Here is a 20,866-nt window from a genome sequence, read left to right as displayed (position 1 = left end):
ACACTACGTATGTAGTGCAAAATGCTAATAGTCATAGTCATTCATAGCATGTTAGTATCGATCACACAAATTTTACGTGGGTAGCACAAAATGCTAATAAAATCTTTAATTTAGGGAGTAAGAAAGAATATACTTCATAGATTAAGATTATTGTTATATACTCATTCGGTCCCATTTAATTTAGTGTAACAACTCTACTTACTGTTGACTGAGTAAACAGGGTTATCACGGGGTTCATACGAAAGGGAAGGGAGGAGAAAATGGTTGCCTTGTTTCCTTTGAGTTCCTCGCGTGAGAGAGAAGGAAGGGTTTGAGGTTTTTTTTTTCTTCTCCTCCCTTTCCTTTCGTATGAACCCCATGATGACCTTATTTACTCAGTCAACAGTAAGTAGGGTTGTTACATTCTGGACCTCATATGGTCGTGAATGACATATATAGATCAATATTGACCCATGTTATGAATGGTAGTATACTAATGTGATTATAAATGATAGTATACTAATGTGTGACTTGAGTGCACATTAAAGGGTTGAATTCATGTGTGTGACTCTTGAGTTGTGGAATCCAAAAGGGTGTAATAAGGTGAAGAGTATTCATGGGAATTATTGGTGTTAATGAAGATTAAGGTGAAGAGTCTCATGTGTGTGACTCTTGAGATAATGCCTTTTCAAGTTCTTAGAGTTATTTCATAGTATTCATTACCCTAAATTAACTATGTATTTATGTGAGCCATTCATCTTCAAGTACCTAGCACTATAAATAGGGCTCTCATACCCACACTTCAAGTATGTAAAAACACATCAAACACAACCCTTAAGCCAAACACATAGCCTATTGTTGTTATCTCTATCTCAATTGTAATTCTTCATATTGAAGTGTTGTTTGTATTCATTTGATATAATATAAACATAACTACACACCACGGAGGACGTAGCCATCATTGGGTGAACCTCCTTAAATTTTTGTGTCCTTGTTTGTTACTTTGTCAAACTTATTTTTGCTCATTGTTGTTTGTTCTTAACATCGTAAGTATTTGGCGATCGTTTTCAATTGGTATCAGAGCCAAGGTTATTTTGCGGTGTTTTAAGAAATTATTACTTGAAAATCATGACTACAATGAAGCTCGATATTGAGAAGTTTGATAGGAATGTAAACTTTGGCTTATGGCAAGTCAAAATGAGAGCCATTTTGATTCAAAATGGTGTGCACAAGGCGATTTATGGTGTAGAGAAGATGCCGGAAGGAATGTCCGCATCGAGACGGGAAGAGATAGACACAAAGGCGTTATCGGCAATCCAATTATGCTTATCCAATGAAGTTCTAAGAGAGGTTGTTAAAGAAACAACAACCAAGAGTATATGGGAGAAATTGGAATCACTCTACATGGCCAAGAGTGTTACCAATAGGCTACTTTTGAAGAGTAGACTCTACGACTTACGCTTGGAGGAAGGTAAACCTTTAAAACCTCACTTGGATGAGTTTTGTTCCATTGTTATGGATTTACAAAACATTGATGTTAAGCTTGATGATGAAGACTTGGCAATTTATCTTTTATGTTCTTTACCCCCTTCTTATAAAAATTTTAGAGAAACTCTACTTTATGGTAGAGATAATTTGAGTAGTGATGATGTGAAGAATGCCTTGACTCAAAGGGATCTCATTGATACACAATTGTCACAAAAGTCACCAAGCAATGCTAGTGACGGTTTGTTTGTAAGAGGGAGGTCACAAGAGAAAGGTTCCACTAGTGGGAGTGGAAACAAGGGTAAAGGAAGGTCCAAGTCCGTGAGGCCAAACAAAAATAAGTCTTGTAACTATTGCAAGCTTAAGGGTCACATCAAGAAGGATTGTTGGAAGCTTAAGAGAAAGCTAGAAGAAGAGGCAAGGGAAGGAACTAGCAATGCCAATGCTAGTTACGTGAATGATAGTGATGATGGCGATGTTCTTGTTGCCACTCATGAGTACAAAGGTAATAATGAATGGATTCTTGATTCGGGGTGCACATTCCACATGACTCCCAACAAAACTTTCTTCCATACATTTGAAAGTGTTGATGGGGGAAATGTTACCATGGGAAACAACACCACATGTAAGGTTGTTGGGATTGGGAGCATTAAAATTAAAATGTTTGATGGGATTGTGAGGACCTTAACCGATGTAAGGTATGTCCCGGGCTTGAAAAAGAATCTTTTATCTTTGGGTACTCTTGATAAGATCGGGTGTAGAATCACTTGTGAAGGTGGAGTTATGAAGGTAGCCAAGGGTTCACTAGTGGTGATGAAGGGGAGGTTGAATGGGAGTTTGTATGCTCTTCAAGGTTCAACCATTCTTGGCTCGGCGAATGTATCCACAAGCACAATGTCCGATCGTGACACCAAACTTTGGCACTTGAGGCTTGGTCACATGAGCGAAAGAGGTATGTTTGAACTCTCTAAAGAAGGTTTATTTGATGGAAAAAATTTTGGGAACCTTGGTTTTTGTGAACATTGTGTTTATGGGAAGCACAAGAGAGTTAGTTTTAAACCCGCCATCCACAACACTAAGGGGATATTAGATTATGTCCATTCCGACTTGTGGGGGCCTTCTCGAACGCCCTCCCTTAGTGGTTGTAGCTACATGTTGACCTTTATTGATGATTACTCTAGGAAAGTTTGGTGTTATTTTATAAAACATAAATATGAAGTTTTTGATGTCTTCTTGGAATGGAAGAAGATGATTGAAAAGAAAGCCGGTAGGAGCATCAAGACCTTGAGAACCGACAATGGTCTTGAATTTGTTGATAGCAAGTTTCTCAATTATTGTTCTAATGAAGGTATTGTTAGACATAGAACTTGTGCAGGTCGTCCTCAACAAAATGGTGTTGCGGAGAGGATGAATAAAACGTTATTGGAAAGGGCAAGATGCATGCTAAATCAAGCAAATTTGGGGAAACAATTTTGGGCCGAAGCGGTGGCTACGGCATGTTATTTGATCAACCGTTCACCTCATACCGCCTTGAAGTTCAAGTCGCCACAAGAGGTATGGTACAACACTCCGGTAAACTATTCTAGTCTTAGAATCTTTGGTTGTCCAGCTTATATTCATGTAAATGATGGTAAGTTAGAACCTAGGGCTAGAAAAGGTATCTTTGTGGGGTATGGAGTGGGTGTAAAGGGGTATAGGGTATGGAGTAATGAATCAAAGAAAATTATTGTTTCTAGAGATGTTGTTTTTGATGAAGATAGCATGCTTGTATCTAATGTTGAAAAACCTTTTAATAATGATGATAATGAAGCACAAGTGGAGGTTGAATCCTCCAATGTTGATAATGAGAAAAATGATGATGTTCAACAAAGGTCTCCTCCTTTGTCCACAACTAGGCAAAGAAGGAAGATCGTGGCTCCAAGGAGGTACATTGAAGAGTGTGATTATGTTGTTTATGCTCTCAACATTGCTAGCGAAGTCGTAGGGTTAAATGAACCAAGTACGTACAAGGAGGCTATGGCCTCAAATGACTCAAGCAAGTGGTTGATTGCTATGAAACAAGAGATGGAATCTCTTGCGAAGAATGGAACTTAGGATATCGTTGTTGCACCAAAGAAAAAGAAGATTGTGGGGTGCAAGTGGATATTCAAGAGGAAGGAGGGTCCTTCTAGTGATATTCCTCCCATCTACAAAGCAAGGGTTGTTGCAAAGGGATACTCTCAAATTGAGGGTATTGATTTTCACGAAGTTTTCTCTCCGGTCGTGAAACACTCTTCTATTAGGGCATTGCTTGCTTTGGTGGCGATGGAGGATTTGGAGTTACATCAATTGGATGTAAAGACGGCTTTTCTTCACGGTGAGCTTGAAGAAGAAATCTTTATGAAGCAACCGGAAGGTTTTGAGGTAGCCGGTAAGGAGAATCATGTGTGTAGATTGAAGAGGTCATTGTATGGGTTGAAGCAATCTCCAAGGCAATGGTACAAAAGGTTTGATTCCTTTATGATTTCACATGATTTTGTTAGAAGTTCTTATGATAGCTGTGTTTATCTTAAGAAATTTGAAGATGGTTCTTTACTATATTTGCTCTTATATGTTGATGATATGCTAGTAGCATGTAGCTCTTTGCTTAAGGTGGAGGACTTGAAAGAGTTGCTTTCAAGTGAATTTGATATGAAAGATCTTGGTGAAGCCAAGAAGATTCTTGGGATGGAGATTTTGAGAGATCGGGCTAAGGGTGTCTTATACCTTAGTCAAAGGAAGTACATTGAGAAAGTTGTTCAACGTTTCTCCATGGATGATGCTAAAGGTGTGTCTACTCCTCTTGCTTCTCATTTCAAATTGTCCAAGAATTTGTGTCCACAAACAAAAGAGGAAGAAGAGCAAATGGTAAGAATTCCATACACTAGTGCCGTTGGTAGCGTTATGTATGCTATGGTATGCTCTAGGCCCGACATTGCTCATGCGGTGAGTTTGGTGAGTAGATATATGTCTAATCCGGGTAAGGGACATTGGGAGGCACTAAAATGGCTATTGAGGTATTTGAAAGATACTTCAAATGTTTGTCTCATGTATGGGAAAAATTCAAGTGAGCTAACCGGGTTTTGTGACTCGGATTATGGTGGTGATCTAGATAATAGAAAGTCCACAAGTGGGTTCGTGTTTACTTTGGGTGGTTCGGCGATTAGTTGGCAATCATCTTTGCAAGATGTGGTTGCTCTTTCTACAACCGAAGCGGAGTACATAGCCGTGGCCGAGTCATTCAAGGAAGCAAAATGGCTTAAAGGTCTTGTTGGTGAAATGTGCAATAAGGTGTGTGAGGTAAGTGTGCATTGTGATAGTCAAAGTGCAATACATTTGGCTAGAAATCAAAATACATTTCATAGAAGGTCCAAGCACATTGACATTAAGTATAACTTTATCCGGGATGAAGTTGAGCACAAAAGGGTGTTATTGAAGAAAATTGACACTACGGAAAATCCGGCCGACATGACGACAAAGTCATTACCTACTACCAAGTTTGAGTTATGTGTTGACTTGGTAGGTTTAGCTTCTTGCTTGAGATAATGCCCTCTTGGGCATTTTGAGGTGTGTATGTTTTTTGAATATGAAGTGGATTGATGAATGTTGTGACTTGGGTGAACTCAAGTCAAGGTGGAGATTGTTATGAATGGTAGTATACTAATGTGATTATAAATGATAGTATACTAATGTGTGACTTGAGTGCACATTAAAGGGTTGAATTCATGTGTGTGACTCTTGAGTTGTGGAATCCAAAAGGGTGTAATAAGGTGAAGAGTATTCATGGGAATTATTGGTGTTAATGAAGATTAAGGTGAAGAGTCTCATGTGTGTGACTCTTGAGATAATGCCTTTTCAAGTTCTTAGAGTTATTTCATAGTATTCATTAACCTAAATTAACTATGTATTTATGTGAGCCATTCATCTTCAAGTACCTAGCACTATAAATAGGGCTCTCATACCCACACTTCAAGTATGTAAAAACACATCAAACACAACCCTTAAGCCAAACACATAGCCTATTGTTGTTATCTCTATCTCAATTGTAATTCTTCATATTGAAGTGTTGTTTGTATTCATTTGATATAATATAAACATAACTACACACCACGGAGGACGTAGCCATCATTGGGTGAACCTCCTTAAATTTTTGTGTCCTTGTTTGTTACTTTGTCAAACTTATTTTTGCTCATTGTTGTTTGTTCTTAACATCGTAAGTATTTGGCGATCGTTTTCAACCCAAATTCAAAATAAACTAAGATTATAAACTTCACTCCACTACCGTTCCAACGTTATTTAGAGGATCCCATCTAAAATAGGGTTCGGTAAAATTATAAACTTCATTTGACCCAAATACAAGGAGTAAAGAAACATTTATAATATAAATAATGCAATTATTAAAATTTAAACATAACATGGAGTTAAAAAGCTACCCTGTGCTAAGAAGCGTAGGATGAACATTACACTCTTGTGCAAAGACAAAAGGTATGATCGCTTGTGGTAGAGCTGCCTAAGAATCACATAAAAGCATGGTTAATTAATTAATTACATATTATAAATAAGTCTTGTATTAGACCGTCTAATCATAAGATGAGCTCATGTAATTAGTCTATTTTTTTCCTAATTAGTGATCACTTTAAGGTTATAATTGTAATTTTAAGATTTAAGTGATCAATCTAACATTATAAATTAAATCACCACTTTTAAATTATAAGTGATCAAGTTTAGGTTATAATTAGTCACTTTAAGATTGTGAGTGAATACTAAGGCTATAAGTGATCACTTTAAGATTATAAAGTGATCACTTTGAAACCTTAAGTAATCGCGCGCGTAAAGGTTATAGTGGTCACTTTAAGATTATAAGTGATCCCTTTAAGGTTAAGATTAGAAGTGATCCTTTTGATTTTATAGTTGGTCATTTTAAGATTGTAAATCATCAGTTAGGTTATAAGTAATTACTTTTAAGTAGGCCTGTCAAACAGATCATGTTGGGTTGGGTTCGAGTCATATATAAACAGGTCAGAAAACCTTTGACCCAAACTCAACCCATTTAGTTAATTGGGTCGAAAATCACAACCGTGACCCGTCTTGCAACAAATCAGGTTGACCTGATTTCGACCCACTTAACCTGTTTATAATTTTTTTGTTTTCGTTTTAAGGTTTTTAACGTTGATTAAATCTAATTTTTTAGGCTTTAATTTTAACTTTATGTTTTTTGTTGTTTATTTTGTATTTACTATGATAAATAAGAAAATATTAAATAACTAAGTTTAGTTTATACTTATTGATTTAACTCGAAATTAACACATTTAATTAAATGGGTTATACAGGTTCTTTTCAGGTTTAAAATTTTGACCTGAACTTAACCCATTTAATAAACAGATCAGATCGGATCGACCCATTTAATTATTTGAGTCAAAAGTCTCAACCCAAATCCACTTATTTCGGGTTAGGTTCAAATCGGGTCAATTTTTATGAGCCCTACTTTTAAGATTATAAAGTAATCAATTTAGAAGTGCTACTATTTACTTTACTGCTTAATTATTTTCTAAATCCTAATTTTTTTTTTTTTTTAAATTTTTTTTTATACAGTGGTGGACCTATGCAGGATTTGGGGTGCTCACACTTTACCATAACTGAAAATCATACTCCCATATGTTAATCCTAAGTGTCTCAATTATTTTTTTTTAATTTGTACGTTGAGTTATTTCAAATAACTTAATTTCCTGTGCAACTGTGTGTAATAATCATTATTATTAGCTTCTTATAAATAAATTAAATTGCTATTATATTTCAAAATATATCTATAACAGTAGGAGCATTATTTTTTGTTTATCATGAGGAATATCTTGCTTACAAAATATTTGCCAATGTGTTAAATTGATTGATATTAAAGACTTTAGCATATATAGTATAGATTGTGCTTGATAAAAGTATATATAAAAAAAATATTTCAATAAAATTTAAATTGAAACGAATTAATTAAACAAATAAAATATAAAATAAGATTGTTTGATAAACAATATAAAAAGAATAATAGCCCTTTCATTTTTTTGGTTTTGGTCTAATTATTATTGTTAATTTCAATGATGGGCATAATTAAAATTTTAGGTCCATCTGCCATTGTTTAATATTTATGTTTCTCAGAAAGCAAAATAATATGAGCTATTCTTCTGAGAGATCGTCTTTCAGTGAAACGATTTCAAATAAGATTTCTATATTTAACATGTATGAAATGGGCCTATTTAACCCATGTAATTAAGAGGCGTGTCTCTGTATAAGACTGTATCGTAAAATTTGTAAAATAATATTTACCTGAATAATTGTGATTTGTAAGACAATTCCTTTGAGCCCAACAGCATATGAAGCAGCTGCCATGGTAGCTGGTCCTACAATGATTCTCATCACAGCAGCAACCCCCGCTGCTGCAATCCCACCAGCAATTATCTTTGGCTGTGAAGCCATGAATAAACCTTTCAATTTCATTTACAAAAACAAAATATTAATATTATGTTTATTAATTATTATTACATGATCATATTTTAAAAAAATTTGGGTCATTTCTTAGGGTTTGTGCATTTTATATTTCAAATTTTAAACAAGAGCGAAGCAAAAACATGCAACGAGGTGTTTGACAATTAGATTTTAAATGAGTAAGCGATATTTACATATCGGTATGTAAAAAGGAGAACATACTTAAAGACAGTAGACATCGGTATAGTAAATGTATTAAGGATAAGAATAATAATATTCTGGTACAGAAAATGGAGGTTCTAGGCATGTTCAACATATTCGATCGCATAGGGCCCCGAAAATTTGGGGGCCTCAATAATAAACTATGTAGTCTATATTTAGTGTTTAAAGATACAAAATTATTATAATAATATTATAATTTTTAAAAATTGTACAACGCCTTTAAAAAATTTATCAATTTTTGCTCCACCTCTAAGCACAGGAGGGAATATCAATGAGCGATAGAAAAAGTGTTTTAATGAGTTATTTAATGGAAAAAAAGAAATAAATAATCTATGCGAACAATATATAAATTAGAGGTTGAAGAGGCTTCCAAGAAAATGAATCCGAAGAAACTATTGGAGTTATGTAACAAATAAGCCAAAAGCATAAAAGTCAACGAACTTTTTAGCTTAAACTTTTAGTTAAGTTGATTTTTTAACATGGCATTAGAAGTCAGCATGACAAAATGTCACAGGTTCGAATCTAAACTACCCCTCATTTAAAGTGGACTATTCAATGCCAAGTACAAGGAGAGTCTATGCTGTATATCCACCCTTCTAGATTTTATCTCAAAGGGCTCTCGTACGAGGGGTATGTTAAAATATATATATATATATATATATATATATATATATATATATATATATATATATATATATATATATATATATATATATATATATATATATATATATATATATATATATATATATATATATATACTTGTAACTATTAATTTAAATTTTTTGTTGAGTTAGTTCCTTAACACGAATAACCGAACAAAAAGGGAATTAACAAAAAAAAACAATAGCGATTTTGTGTCTTATTAAAAATGCCAAATAAAAAGGGTAAGTTTGGTTACCTAGACTAAACATTGCCATCCCAAGTCCTGTAGAAGCCAAAATTTTAATTGAGTTGAACACAATTATAGGCATTTTAATATGCCACCTACAAAATAAAGGAAGAATTAAATGACTTGTTATAGGGAAAATTATTAAAATAAAATAATTTTTGTCGATTCATTGAAAAATTCAACTGAAAATAAATGTAACTATTGTCTTGTTTTAATAAACTCCCACATTCGGTATAATGCTGAAAATAAACTTAATTATTGTTTATTTCTTATTCTTGATTTAAAAAGTTACTTTGAAGATAGTTATGAACATGAGCATGGTCGTCTTACTTGAAGGCTCGTCAATGTGGGCTGATTTGGGTTTACTTTGAGCACTTGTTTCGGGTTCGATTTCATCAACGACAAGCGTTGATATATGTTCTGATCAGGGGCGAAGCCAAAAAAATAATAATTAATAATTAATAATTAATTATTAAATGATAAGGAGATTGTAAACATGTAAAAAAATTTGATATAAAATGTTGCTATTATAATACTTAATCTGCTTTTTGATAGTTGCTACACTTATATTTTTCACGCTATTCAATACACGATTTTAATATTTGATATCTTTAATTTCATATCATAAAAAATTCTAAAAAGTTAATATTATGAAAATATGCATTAAGACGAATCAAACAAAATCTCATTTGACTATATTTTACATTATATATGTAGAAATATATACCAAATAAGATCAATTGATGAACAATAGTCGCTACAGAAACTGTAGCAACTATTAAAATTCAGAGGGAGTAAGACTTAAACTTATAGTCCTATCAACGCTTAATTTCTTTACCATTGAACAATGACTCGCTTAATTGTCAATATCAAATGGTGAGGATAATGGTGAATTTGAGTTGTTTCTTGCTCGGAAAGTAAATAGTAGTATTACTTTTTCTGAATAAGGTTCTAAAATTGATTTTCATGTAATTATATCTTTTCTTTTCTTATCCTACCCTATAATTAAAAAATCTAATTAGTTCTAAACGCGTTTTACCCAGAATTATCACCTTTCATTATAAATTATGTAGTAGTAAAAAAACATTAAACAATTTGCGTATCTACCCTATATCTTCCTCAAAACATTAAATTGTAAATAAAAAGTAACAATAAAATTATTGACATAAAATATAAAAAAATTATCATAAATAATTTCATCTAGCTCATGTGCTCTGAATAATTTCTAATATTAATTATTTCAAAATAGTCTAACCAATACTTCCTGTCATATTTTAACCTGCTACTGTACCTACCATTAAAGAAAGAATTATTTAGAAATAATCAATAGTAGAATTACAACGATAGACAATATGTGAGATTATTCAGAAAAATTTTACTTGAAAATATAACAAATTAAACAACTATCATCTTAAATTTTTAATATACGATAAAAAGCAAATTTAACACAAGATCACATATCAAATCAAATCTAACAAGTAACAATTTTCACGTAAATTAAAAAAATTAAAAGATTAAAATAGAAACAAACCATTAGGGTTATAATTAACACCCGACTGATGATCATCGTTATCTTCATCTTCATTTTCATCTTCGTTTTTTTGTGGGCCCAAATTTCTACAAACTTCACCAATTTGTTTCTCCTCATCACCAACACATTTAGATTTAGAATTTAAAAAACTAGTTTTTCTAAATTCAAATAAAAACAATAAAGAAGGATACCAAACAATAAATTGTACAACCTAAGTTGTACCATCATACTCTCCGAAGGAATTTCTCCATACATTCCTCCTAACATAGAAATCCCCATAATAAGATCATTTGTTAACGTAGACATTGAAAATAATGTTATACACCATTCAAGACTTGATTTTGAACTGATTTTTAACCATAAAAATAAAAATAAAATTATATATTATAGCTTTTTGTATTGCATCAGCTGCAATTAAGTTGTAATTCATTGTGTATGGATTGTTTTCTGCTATAAAATTTGCTGAAAAAAAAGGAACGGCAAATAATACGACGAATTTGTTGATTTTTAAACAATCATTCGCTGTGAATATTTTCCACCATTTTACTTTACTGTATGCTAAGATCATAACTACGTAAAGTGGTACTATTTTTGATAGTATGTCGTATAAATGTTGTGAAGATATCATTTTTGTTTTGATGGTATGAACGGCATGTATTAGGTTTGACGATAATAATGATTTTGATGGTTTGGAATTATTTGTTGGAAAATTGAAGATTAATAGATTTGGTTAAAAAAAATGTTTTTTCTTTAGGGTTTATGCAAGGAAGTATGAGTGGGATGTATATTGGATTTGATGATGATATTGATTTTAATGATTTGGAATTATTTGTTGAGAAATTAGAGATTAATTAGGTTTTGTTAAAGAAAAATGTTTTTTTTTTCTTTAGGGTTTATGCATGGAAGGGGAAATAACATTCGAATTGATTTTAATTTGATTGATGCTAAATGTAAGGTACTTTTTGGCTAACAAGAGTAGTAATAGACTAATAGGTGATTAGGCATCATTAAATTCGGATCATAGAAATATTATTCTTTTATTTTTATTTTATTTTTTTTTATTTTATTTATTATTTTTTTTGTTTTGTGTTTTTTTTTTATTAGTCATCGTTTAAGTTTACTTTATATATTGCGGCTAATGTGTAAGAAAAAATATAGTCAAGTGAGATCTTGTTTGAATCGTCTAATCGCATACTTTTATAATATTAACTTTTATAATTTTTTAGTTGTGCATAGTTCAATATATAAATGGTCAAAATAATTCATTGAATTGCATAAAAAACCAAATGTAGCAAGTATAATGGAACAGGGAAGTATCACCTACTGCTTAAATTGTAAAGTCGCTTGGGGCCTCTTAGAGCACATTCCACCTACCTTTTCTTTAGAGGGGTATGAGTAGGGATAGTCATGGGTTCAGGACTCTGTTGGATCCGCCCTAAACTCACACCTTTTTTAAGCGTTTGTATCTTATTTTTTGAGACCCATCGGACTCGGGTCGGATTTGGATCCAAAAAATATTTGACAGGTTTGAATCCGGGTCTACACCTAGGACCCAGTCCCAGACCCAACCTCTAGACCCGGACCCTAGACCCGCCCTTCAAACCCAGATCCTATACAATTAAATATTCTAATTTCAAATATTAATTATTTAAATTTAAATATTATGAGTTTGTGACCCATAAGCATAACCCAATAATTCACTAACTTCATATATATATATATATATATATATATATATATATATATATATATATATATATATATATATATATATATATATATATATATATATATATATATATATATATATATAGTGCATAACCCTAACTCATATGAGTATTTATCGTTTGTTGCCTTCCCCTCTCAAACCTTTTCTATAGACAGAATTTACCGGATATGATGAAGATATGACTTTTAATTAGTAATATAACAAGTTAATAATTAATGGTTTGTCTCATCCATTTTGAATGTGAATAAGTTCTCACTTGGTAATTCAAAATGATACAAAATAGGTGTCTTATTTTTTTGTTTTAGTTTGTCCCAATAAATTTATTTATTTTCTATATTTAGATATGATTCCACTATTTTTGCTCTTTATATTCTCTTATTTCTAAATATCAAACTGCTTCAACCATTATACTCAATTTATAAGTTTTCGTGCAAAAAACAGATAAAGCTAAATAGTTTGGACAGAAAAGATACATTTACATTCAAGCCCTATTAGAACCTTCTGTTTTTCATTGATGTTTATAATTAAAAATGTTACTATTAAATATTAATTGAACAAAATATGATATTGGATAGTAAAGTACAAAAGGTACATTCGAGTGTTCAAATAGGTCAGATCTCGAGTATGATATTCTGGATGTTAATTTCGGTTCTGTGTAGAGTTTCTTGACAATCGTATCTAATTTTCATATGCGAATTATTTCGAATTGAGTCAAGTCATACTCAAATTCAATTAATCAGATCAATTTCGGACAACTATGCTATTCTTGCATAACGTCTAAATAATAAAAAGTAGAAAAAAAATAATTTCAAGCACCAAATTTATATGATGATGTCTTCAAGAACAATATAAATATATTTACTTAGTACAACATTTTTACTAAAGCCTTCAAAAATTATGCAGTGTTTGGCCATCAACCGATAGTTGGTAGTTAATAGCTGACTGAAGTAACTGATTTGACCAACTAATATAATCAACCATCTATTTGTCTCAAAATAAGCTAAAATTGTTCAATAAATCATTTTGCCAAATACCCCATAACTAGTTCGGAAAATAAAGACTACATTTTGAAGACTCATCAAATAGGCACACTACTCCAAGAAACTCCATGGATCTTCTATTGCACTCCTTTGTGTGGCAAATGAGACCACCATTGAGGAAAATCAAATAACTAACAACAATCCATACATTGTATACAAGATATGCAAAGGACTAACTGATTGGATTTCATGTCGTAGTCACCATTCATCCTATTTCATCCCGAATTTTCATTTCACCCTTTGAATCTAAATTCAAATTCTCAACATTGTGATATAGGTGTGAAAACTTCACTTCATTTTGTGCGAAATCATAGAAATGTTGCACAAAATAGTGCAGATGAGACATTTGAACGCGTACCAGTATTTGATCCGAGTCTGATCAACATATTTCAATCATAAAGAATTGTGAACAGGTGGCACATCCAAAGGGCGGTCATGCTTAGCTTCGTCTTCTAGGCGAGGTCTTTTCAAGCATGGTTGAGACTCAGAGTCCTCACTTGTATGCTTCGATGGCAATGGAGATGAAGGATTAGATTTGGATTCGGTAAGCTTATTAGGCAGTGATTCAGGACACCGTTCCACCTCTGGCTCTTCACACGTAACTGACGACAATGACTGTGATGAGACAACGGCAATTTGAGCCTTTTGCTGTTCTTCTAAGATCTTCTGCAAGTAGCGAGCATGCTCTTCGATGCGTACCTGAAGTGCTCGTTGCACCTGTATCCAAAACGAACTCAGAATCGAGCACCTAGCTATATGGCACCTGGGGTTCCACAACAATAGAACTAGGGGCTGCACAAGATACATCGAAGTTGGCCTTGTATGGTAAATGACTCTTAGCCGGTTTTCTTTTGACTTGGCTTTTTCATGTAGTCGATTGGTAAAATATTTTTTGGAAAATGACTTGAGACGTCAGGTGTGTTTGGTAAATGACTTTCTCATTAACTTTTTAGTTGATTTTTGGCTTTTTGGCTGGTCAAACAGCAAAAAAAAAGTGTTGGTAAGACTTCTAAGTCAACTGAAAAGTTGGCTTTTAAGCAAAAAGCCAAAATGCTACTAGGAGTAACTATTTGCGACTTTTTGACCTACTTTTTTTCTCTAATAAATAGGTAACAACTAACGATTACTTTTTAGCAATCATCTCCACGATAGCTCATTGATAAGGCTTATCAGCTAACTTAGCTAACTTAGCAGTCAATACATTGACATTGAGCTGGTCAAACCAACCAATAACTACAACCAACCATTCCAGCCCACATCAATTTGCCAAACAGACCGTTTATCACTTAAAAAATTTGATCATTTTGCATAGTGTATAGTTAATAGCCAACATTAGGAAGTCCAAAAATGTCATAGAAATGAGACTAACCTCAAGCTGTTCATGCAGCTGTTTCTGCACTTCCATTTGTATCCGTAGAGCCTCAGTTATACTCCTATATGGTCGTAAACGAAGAAAATCGTTCAATTTAACAAGAAAAGAGAAAAGCTACAAACAGCCACACAAGTCGGGACACACACCCTTTCTTTAATGCATCAGATTCTTTGGTGCTTAAATGTGTTCTCTTCTCATTCAAATTAGAAGGTTTCTTCTCTGCAGAAACCGTAAAAAATTCATAAGAAAAAAGAAACAAATTTCGGCCAGAAGGCAGAATTCATCAAATCTACAAGATACTTAAATTCTACATAGCTTTCAATCGATGAATCAAGGTTTGCGGAAGAAAGTGGGAGATACAACAAATCATCTGATAAGTTTCTAAAGGGGCGGAGCAAAAAGCATAGGGGTCCTATTTACTTTTTGATGTTTAGAAATTTTAGGCCCTTCACCAACGATTATTGATGGTGAAATATGGACCAAAATTTTTGAAAAGAATCAACATTGGTAGGTTTTGAACCCCTAACCAATAATATCACAGGAAGATACGTCACCAACTGGGCTACGTTTAACTGATGAAACTATAAGAAGGTTGCTAATCTATGAGACCCTTGCTTTCAGGGGGGCCTTAGGCGGTCCGGCGCCTTGAATGGGCCTGGAACTGCCCTTGAGTTCCTACTTCCTAGACATGATACACAACAACAATGTCTGAGCCTTAATCCCAATTATTAGGGTCGGCTACATGAACCAATATATTAGTTTCAAGAGTTGTTCACGTAAATTCTTCTCCATTCGCTTTGATTTTCTACCGTCTCAACTATAAGATTAAACATGACCATAGATTAATTACTAAGTATGTCACATTTGTTTGCCCAGTAAGTTGTTTTAAGAACTTGCCTAATAATCTTTTCTACTTCACAAGAGACAAGGCAATGGTGATCAAAACTAATAGATTATTCACAAGAGACAAGACAATGGTTATCAAATTTTAAATCCTTAACAGTCAATTGGACATCTAATGGTCCTGAAATTTTGATTGCGATAATATCCATCATGAATACTAAATCTTGTCTCACCTTCTTTTTTCTCTGGTATAAACTTTGCGAGTCGGTATTTCTGCATAAGAGAAGAACAAATTGAGTAGACAAGGAACAGAAACAACATAAATGTAAAGATTTTACCAAACTTCTCAACTTACTTGTAAGTGGCTTTTCACATGATAGATGGTGATCCCTTCAACATTCATAAGCTTTAATACTCCTTTAGGAGTTGCCTCTACAAGTAAATTCAAATTGCAATAAGCAAGCCACACAAACGACGACAACAACAACAACAACAATAATGGTATAGCCTAAACAGGGTCGTTCCTGACCATAAGCAAGGTAGGCATTAGGGCCCTAATATCTAAAAATTTAGTTAATGAAGTAGACACTTAAAATTTTGCAGTTTATGAGTATATAGGGTTTGTCTTTGTTATTTTCCTAACACCCGTGTTCAGAAACGACCCTTTATACAGAGGGCCCATTACTTTCAGTTTGTCTAGGACCCATAAATGCCAGAAACGATAGTGAGCCTAAAGCAAGCCACACAAAGATCCACAAAAATCTATCTGTTAGATCCCCCCTCCATTAAAAAGTTAATCTCAGTTTAATTTTAAAAAACAAATTGATTTACGAGAAAAATAAAAGGAAGATGTATAGTCCGACTATATGGAATATACGAAATACGAACTGAAGCAATAATTTATAATAGCACACTATACATTACATTGAGGGTCAATCGGAAACAACCACTTTATTATCATATATCACTAACAGGGTACATCCGACCCCCAAAATCCCGCCTAGGTGGGAGTCACTTGATGACGTTGGGTAATGGAATACAATATGCTACATGAAACCAAGAAGGATACAATGGAAACATACTTTCAGGACCATCAAGGGTGTTGACAGCTTCTACAAAACGTTCATGGAGCTCGGGTGTCCATCTCATCCTTGTCTTATGACAAACCCCAGCCGCGGGTGCTTTGTGACTAGAAATGGCATTTATTGATGGGGGAACTGGCAGAGCATTATTCGGAACTGTTGAAACGATTACAGGCTTTGATGCCATTGGAGCAGCATCATATAGTTCCTAATATGTATATAGACCAGTCAGAAACGCAAAATTGCCAGAAAATTAACATTTACCAATTGCTTTATCAATTCATGTGGAAGAAACTACACTTAGACTCTTCCTAGGTATGCCATAACTAAATGCATAGCTGGTAAAACCTTAACATAAAATGGAAGTATTTTACCCTAATACTTCCTCTGTTCTGAAATAGTCGTACCCGATTGTGACATGTGTGGGAAAATATCAGTATCACTATTCAGTAGCAAGTATAACGGAACAGAGGTAGTATTATCTAATTTTCTATGAACTTGACTATTGGGATTTCTCCGTTGGTAGAACGAATATGGTTAATATTAAGCCACTTACATCAATTCCAGGATTCTCTCCATTGTCAGTTATAGCTAAGTGTAGTTCATCAGACAATAACTGTAGCTCCAACTGCTCCGAAAGTGCTAAAGAGTCGCTTCCGCAGGTAACATCATCAAACTCACCATCAGATATGCTTCCAGGGTAATTTAGAAAATCTTTAAATGAATCCTCTGAATGCTTTTGCTTACACAGACTGTCTACATCTTCGTTAAGAAACAACTGGGTCTTGGTGGATCGAGGCGTATAAGGGCTTGGAAGAAATGGAAGGTTCCCGAGCTGCCTTCGGGCTTCTGAACTCGTAGAAGAGGATAAATACAGGTTTGTGCAGAACATAGAAGAACGAGAATGTGCACTCTTAAGATGGGCTTCAGAACTAGACAATAGAAATTCGCCAGATCCAGACGAGGATTTCAGTTTTTCGGATTGCTTCAAAAAGGGGTATGAAGATTCACTAGATAATGAACCATCAAAAGGAGGAAGAGCGTTACTATATTCTGTCATTCCTTTGCTAGAGTCAATTGCTGGTAACGATGTTTTGCTAGAGTGATTCATAGTGCGACTTTTTACACAAAAATATTCTTCAAGCACCACATAAAGGGGCTTGGTAGACAGAAGGGAGGAGTGAGCAGTGTTGATCGATGCAAACACAGTTAGCTACATCTGATAGTCACGCGGACGAAAACATGAAAATAAAGAACTCCGACAAAGAATCGATAACATGGTGTGCAAGTAATTCTCGAACCAATAAGATACCCTTTGATTTCCTAATATGAGAACTTGAGCAACATCATGGGAATTTCCCAATTATCCGATGTGTTCCATAATGCTTCTAAATCAACATTCTTTTAAAAGCTTTCTTTGACTATACACACTCAAAGCCATCTACAAAGTAGGAAAACACATACAATGATATCATAAGATCACTCTTAGCTTGAACTCAAGCAACCTCGTAGTATGTGACTCTCTTCCTAAAGCGTTGGAACAGGTATACCATCCATCCTGCAAAAAAGCAATGAATAATGGAGATTAATGTGATCATAGCTACTAGTATCACACATTGGAAAAAAAATAAGGTGGTTAGCAATCTAGATACTACTTTGTCCCATTGATTTTTCTATAATTCTCATTTTAGTTCGTCCCACTTAATTTGCTACATTTTCTTTTATGAAAATGACCCTTATCACTTTCTTTATTTCTCAACTACAAATTTCTTTTCTCTTTTAGTATCATCCACACAAATCAAATTTTTGCCTTATTTTCCTCCCAACCAAACTGCTTAATATTTGTGTCAATCCTCTAAAAAACAAACTTAGGGGGACAGTGGAATATATTGTTAATTTGTTTTCTTATTGTTGATTGCAAGATGATCTGATTAGTTTAGAACATCTAGTTTACCATAGGATCGATGATTAGAGCCCTCAATTGAATTGGGAAAAATAAGATCAAAAACCCTAATTGAAGAACTAACAATAATGCAAAATTAATCAATTATAAAGCAACACAAAGAACTTGACGTGGTTCACCCAACGTGTTTTATGACCACACCAAGCCTGAATGTTTTATTGTTTAATATCAAGCTTTCTTTTAGCTTTCAAGATGGTCTACAATGGTGGCTTGTGCTTTCGGAGGATAAGAATGGGATAAAGGATAGGATTACAATTAGAGGGTAGAAGAGAGATTAGAAAGTATTAAATACTCTAATCTAGTGTGTAATTAAGGTATATATAACACATAGCTTAATATATTTACAATAAACTATCAAGCAAAACAGAACATGAAAAAACTCCTCTAGAGAGAAAAGTCGAGTGGGCTTAAATGCTAACTCAACCCTTTCGGTTCATCAAGTAAAGCCAAGTCGGCTTTTTGGACCCTTGAAAATCTATCCAATATCCAACTTTCAAAACCAACTTCTCTTCTAGGCTTTTATATTGGTCCCACCAATATACCCAACATTTTCTCAATGTATCAACATGCCCAAACAAGAGCTAAAGTGGACTACACTCACCCAAAACTTCAACAATTATATATTATGAGTGCAACAAAAGAAAGTAGACAAGTAACTAAGTAAAAGCCACAACAAGAAAGAGAAGTACTAACTTGGAACCCTATCCTCTAAATTCTAAAATAAAGGAAAAATCTGATAAATGTTCCTTTGTCAATTATAACAAATGATAATGCACAAACCTCTCAAAAGCACAAATTGTTATGAGAAACGCATTAGATATATGGGCTAAATAGCCCAATTAATACAAATTAAAGAGAAGATAAGAATGTGGGCTTCTTGTTTTGAGGTGAACAAGAGTAGGTGAACAACAAAGATGGGCTCTAGCCTCTAGAAGGCTAAAAGTACACGACTTTTGTCTAGTAAATCTCACTACTATACAGGAAGAGAACTTTGTACAAGTGCCCTTTTGCCAAACAAAAAGCAATTGACAAGTCCTATATTCCAAAGTTCAAACACATATATACAACATAGGTCATTGATTCTCCAACCACATTATCTCTTGTTGAAGGAATCACAGAATAATTTCAAAATAAATTTGTATAAATCAGTACTATAGAAAATACAGTAGATAAGAAAGCAGAATCAATTACAAGCTCAAATAATCAAAAGTAAAAAGACTTGTAAAACTAAAAAATCATTATGGGTCATCCTTAAACAACTCATTCAAATTCTCAATTCCCTTGACCCCTTGATTTCATCACTCTTTGCAATTACTACTTGGGTAAGTCAGAGTTTGACAACCATCATAGGCTCGTGTGGACAAACCCATAACCATTACAAAATCACCGATGTGAGATCACATGTGGGCATTTCGAGTTTATAGCAAAAACAACATGTAAAGGCAAAAACTTTCAAGACAAAAAACACCCAAAAAATAGCAAGGGAAAAACCCCAGAAAAGATAAAAAAATTTCAGAATGGGGGTAATAGAGAAATTTAAACATACCTGAAAATACAAAGTAAAAAACACACTGAATCAGCAGATATAATGGTTAGTCTGAGTTTCCCCAAGTAGTAACAGATCAGAAAAATGGAGTATTACAGGCTGAGATTTCAGAAGAGAGAGTTGAGGGCCAGGGGAGAGAAATCTCATACACACAATCATACACAAAAGCACTAATATGGTAGAAAATTACTCCTATTTGGAAGAGGGTGAATGGAACAAATGTAGAGTCACAATCATCATGATTGTCATATTACTTTGGATTATCAATTTGTTAATGTGGGGAGAATACACTGTTTATAGTGAATTATTCAACTAAACATTTTATAAACTTTGTTTCATTCTTTTACTACCCCAATCCCCATCTTTCTTGGACTCTTAACACTTTTGAAGTTACCCATTTTCCCAATTGTTAGATTGAAGGTGCAAGTTGAGTGTTTGCAAGTTGCAATTAGGTAATTAATGATTTTGCTGATTTGGGGATGTTCTCCAATTTTAGATGTGGAAATTGTTTTTAAAATGAGTGTGGGTGAGTGGATCTTGGTAATTGGTTATTAGTTGTTGGTTTTTAGTTGACTTGTTTAATCAGTTGAAAATATTAGTTGTTTTTGTTGGTTTTCAAGCTAGTTGAAAAAGTTAATTGTTTATGAAGATGTTTGGTAAACTTAGGTATTGATTGTTTATTATAGACTA

At 33.6% G+C, this 20,866-nt stretch overlaps 2 protein-coding genes across 2 annotated transcripts; both read right to left on the bottom strand.

The window, feature by feature from the left end:
- Nucleotides 1-5,911: 5,911 nt before the first annotated feature.
- On the bottom strand, nt 5,912-10,880 carry LOC130826663 (probable auxin efflux carrier component 1b). The gene is made up of 4 exons (XM_057692232.1): nt 10,813-10,880; nt 9,080-9,165; nt 7,798-7,955; nt 5,912-5,992 (listed from the first exon to the last, which is right to left on the bottom strand). Exons 1-4 carry the CDS (start codon nt 10,878-10,880, stop codon nt 5,912-5,914), a joined length of 393 nt encoding a protein of 130 aa, XP_057548215.1.
- Nucleotides 10,881-13,133: 2,253 nt separating this feature from the next.
- On the bottom strand, nt 13,134-20,644 carry LOC130827895 (myb family transcription factor PHL6). The gene is made up of 8 exons (XM_057693785.1): nt 20,177-20,644; nt 17,224-18,225; nt 16,668-16,875; nt 15,941-16,017; nt 15,819-15,858; nt 14,889-14,961; nt 14,740-14,803; nt 13,134-14,087 (listed from the first exon to the last, which is right to left on the bottom strand). The coding sequence occupies exons 2-8, from the start codon at nt 17,776-17,778 to the stop codon at nt 13,764-13,766; spliced, it is 1,341 nt and encodes a 446-aa protein (XP_057549768.1). The 5' UTR covers nt 17,779-18,225; nt 20,177-20,644; the 3' UTR covers nt 13,134-13,763.
- Between the last annotated feature and the right edge of the window lie 222 nt (nt 20,645-20,866).

This window comes from Amaranthus tricolor, chromosome 11, assembly GCF_026212465.1.
Source record: "Amaranthus tricolor cultivar Red isolate AtriRed21 chromosome 11, ASM2621246v1, whole genome shotgun sequence".
Lineage (NCBI taxonomy): Eukaryota > Viridiplantae > Streptophyta > Magnoliopsida > Caryophyllales > Amaranthaceae > Amaranthus > Amaranthus tricolor.
This window is presented reverse-complemented; position numbering and strand designations above follow the sequence as displayed.

Bases quoted from the DNA above. Each gene is read 5' to 3' on its own strand.
- LOC130826663 (XM_057692232.1), bottom strand. From the start codon at position 10,880: ATGGGGATTTCTATGTTAGGAGGAATGTATGGAGAAATTCCTTCGGAG. The intron at 7,956-9,079 runs GTAACCAAACTT...TGAAATTGAAAG, and splicing joins GATGGCAATGTTTAGTCTAG to GTTTATTCATGGCTTCACAG. The intron at 5,993-7,797 runs GTAAATATTATT...TGTGATTCTTAG, and splicing joins TACAAATCACAATTATTCAG to GCAGCTCTACCACAAGCGAT.
- LOC130827895 (XM_057693785.1), bottom strand. From the start codon at position 17,778: ATGAATCACTCTAGCAAAACATCGTTACCAGCAATTGACTCTAGCAAA. The intron at 16,876-17,223 runs GTAAGTGGCTTA...TATACATATTAG, and splicing joins GAGAGAATCCTGGAATTGAT to GAACTATATGATGCTGCTCC. The intron at 14,804-14,888 runs GTGTGTGTCCCG...ACGACCATATAG, and splicing joins TCTGATGCATTAAAGAAAGG to GAGTATAACTGAGGCTCTAC.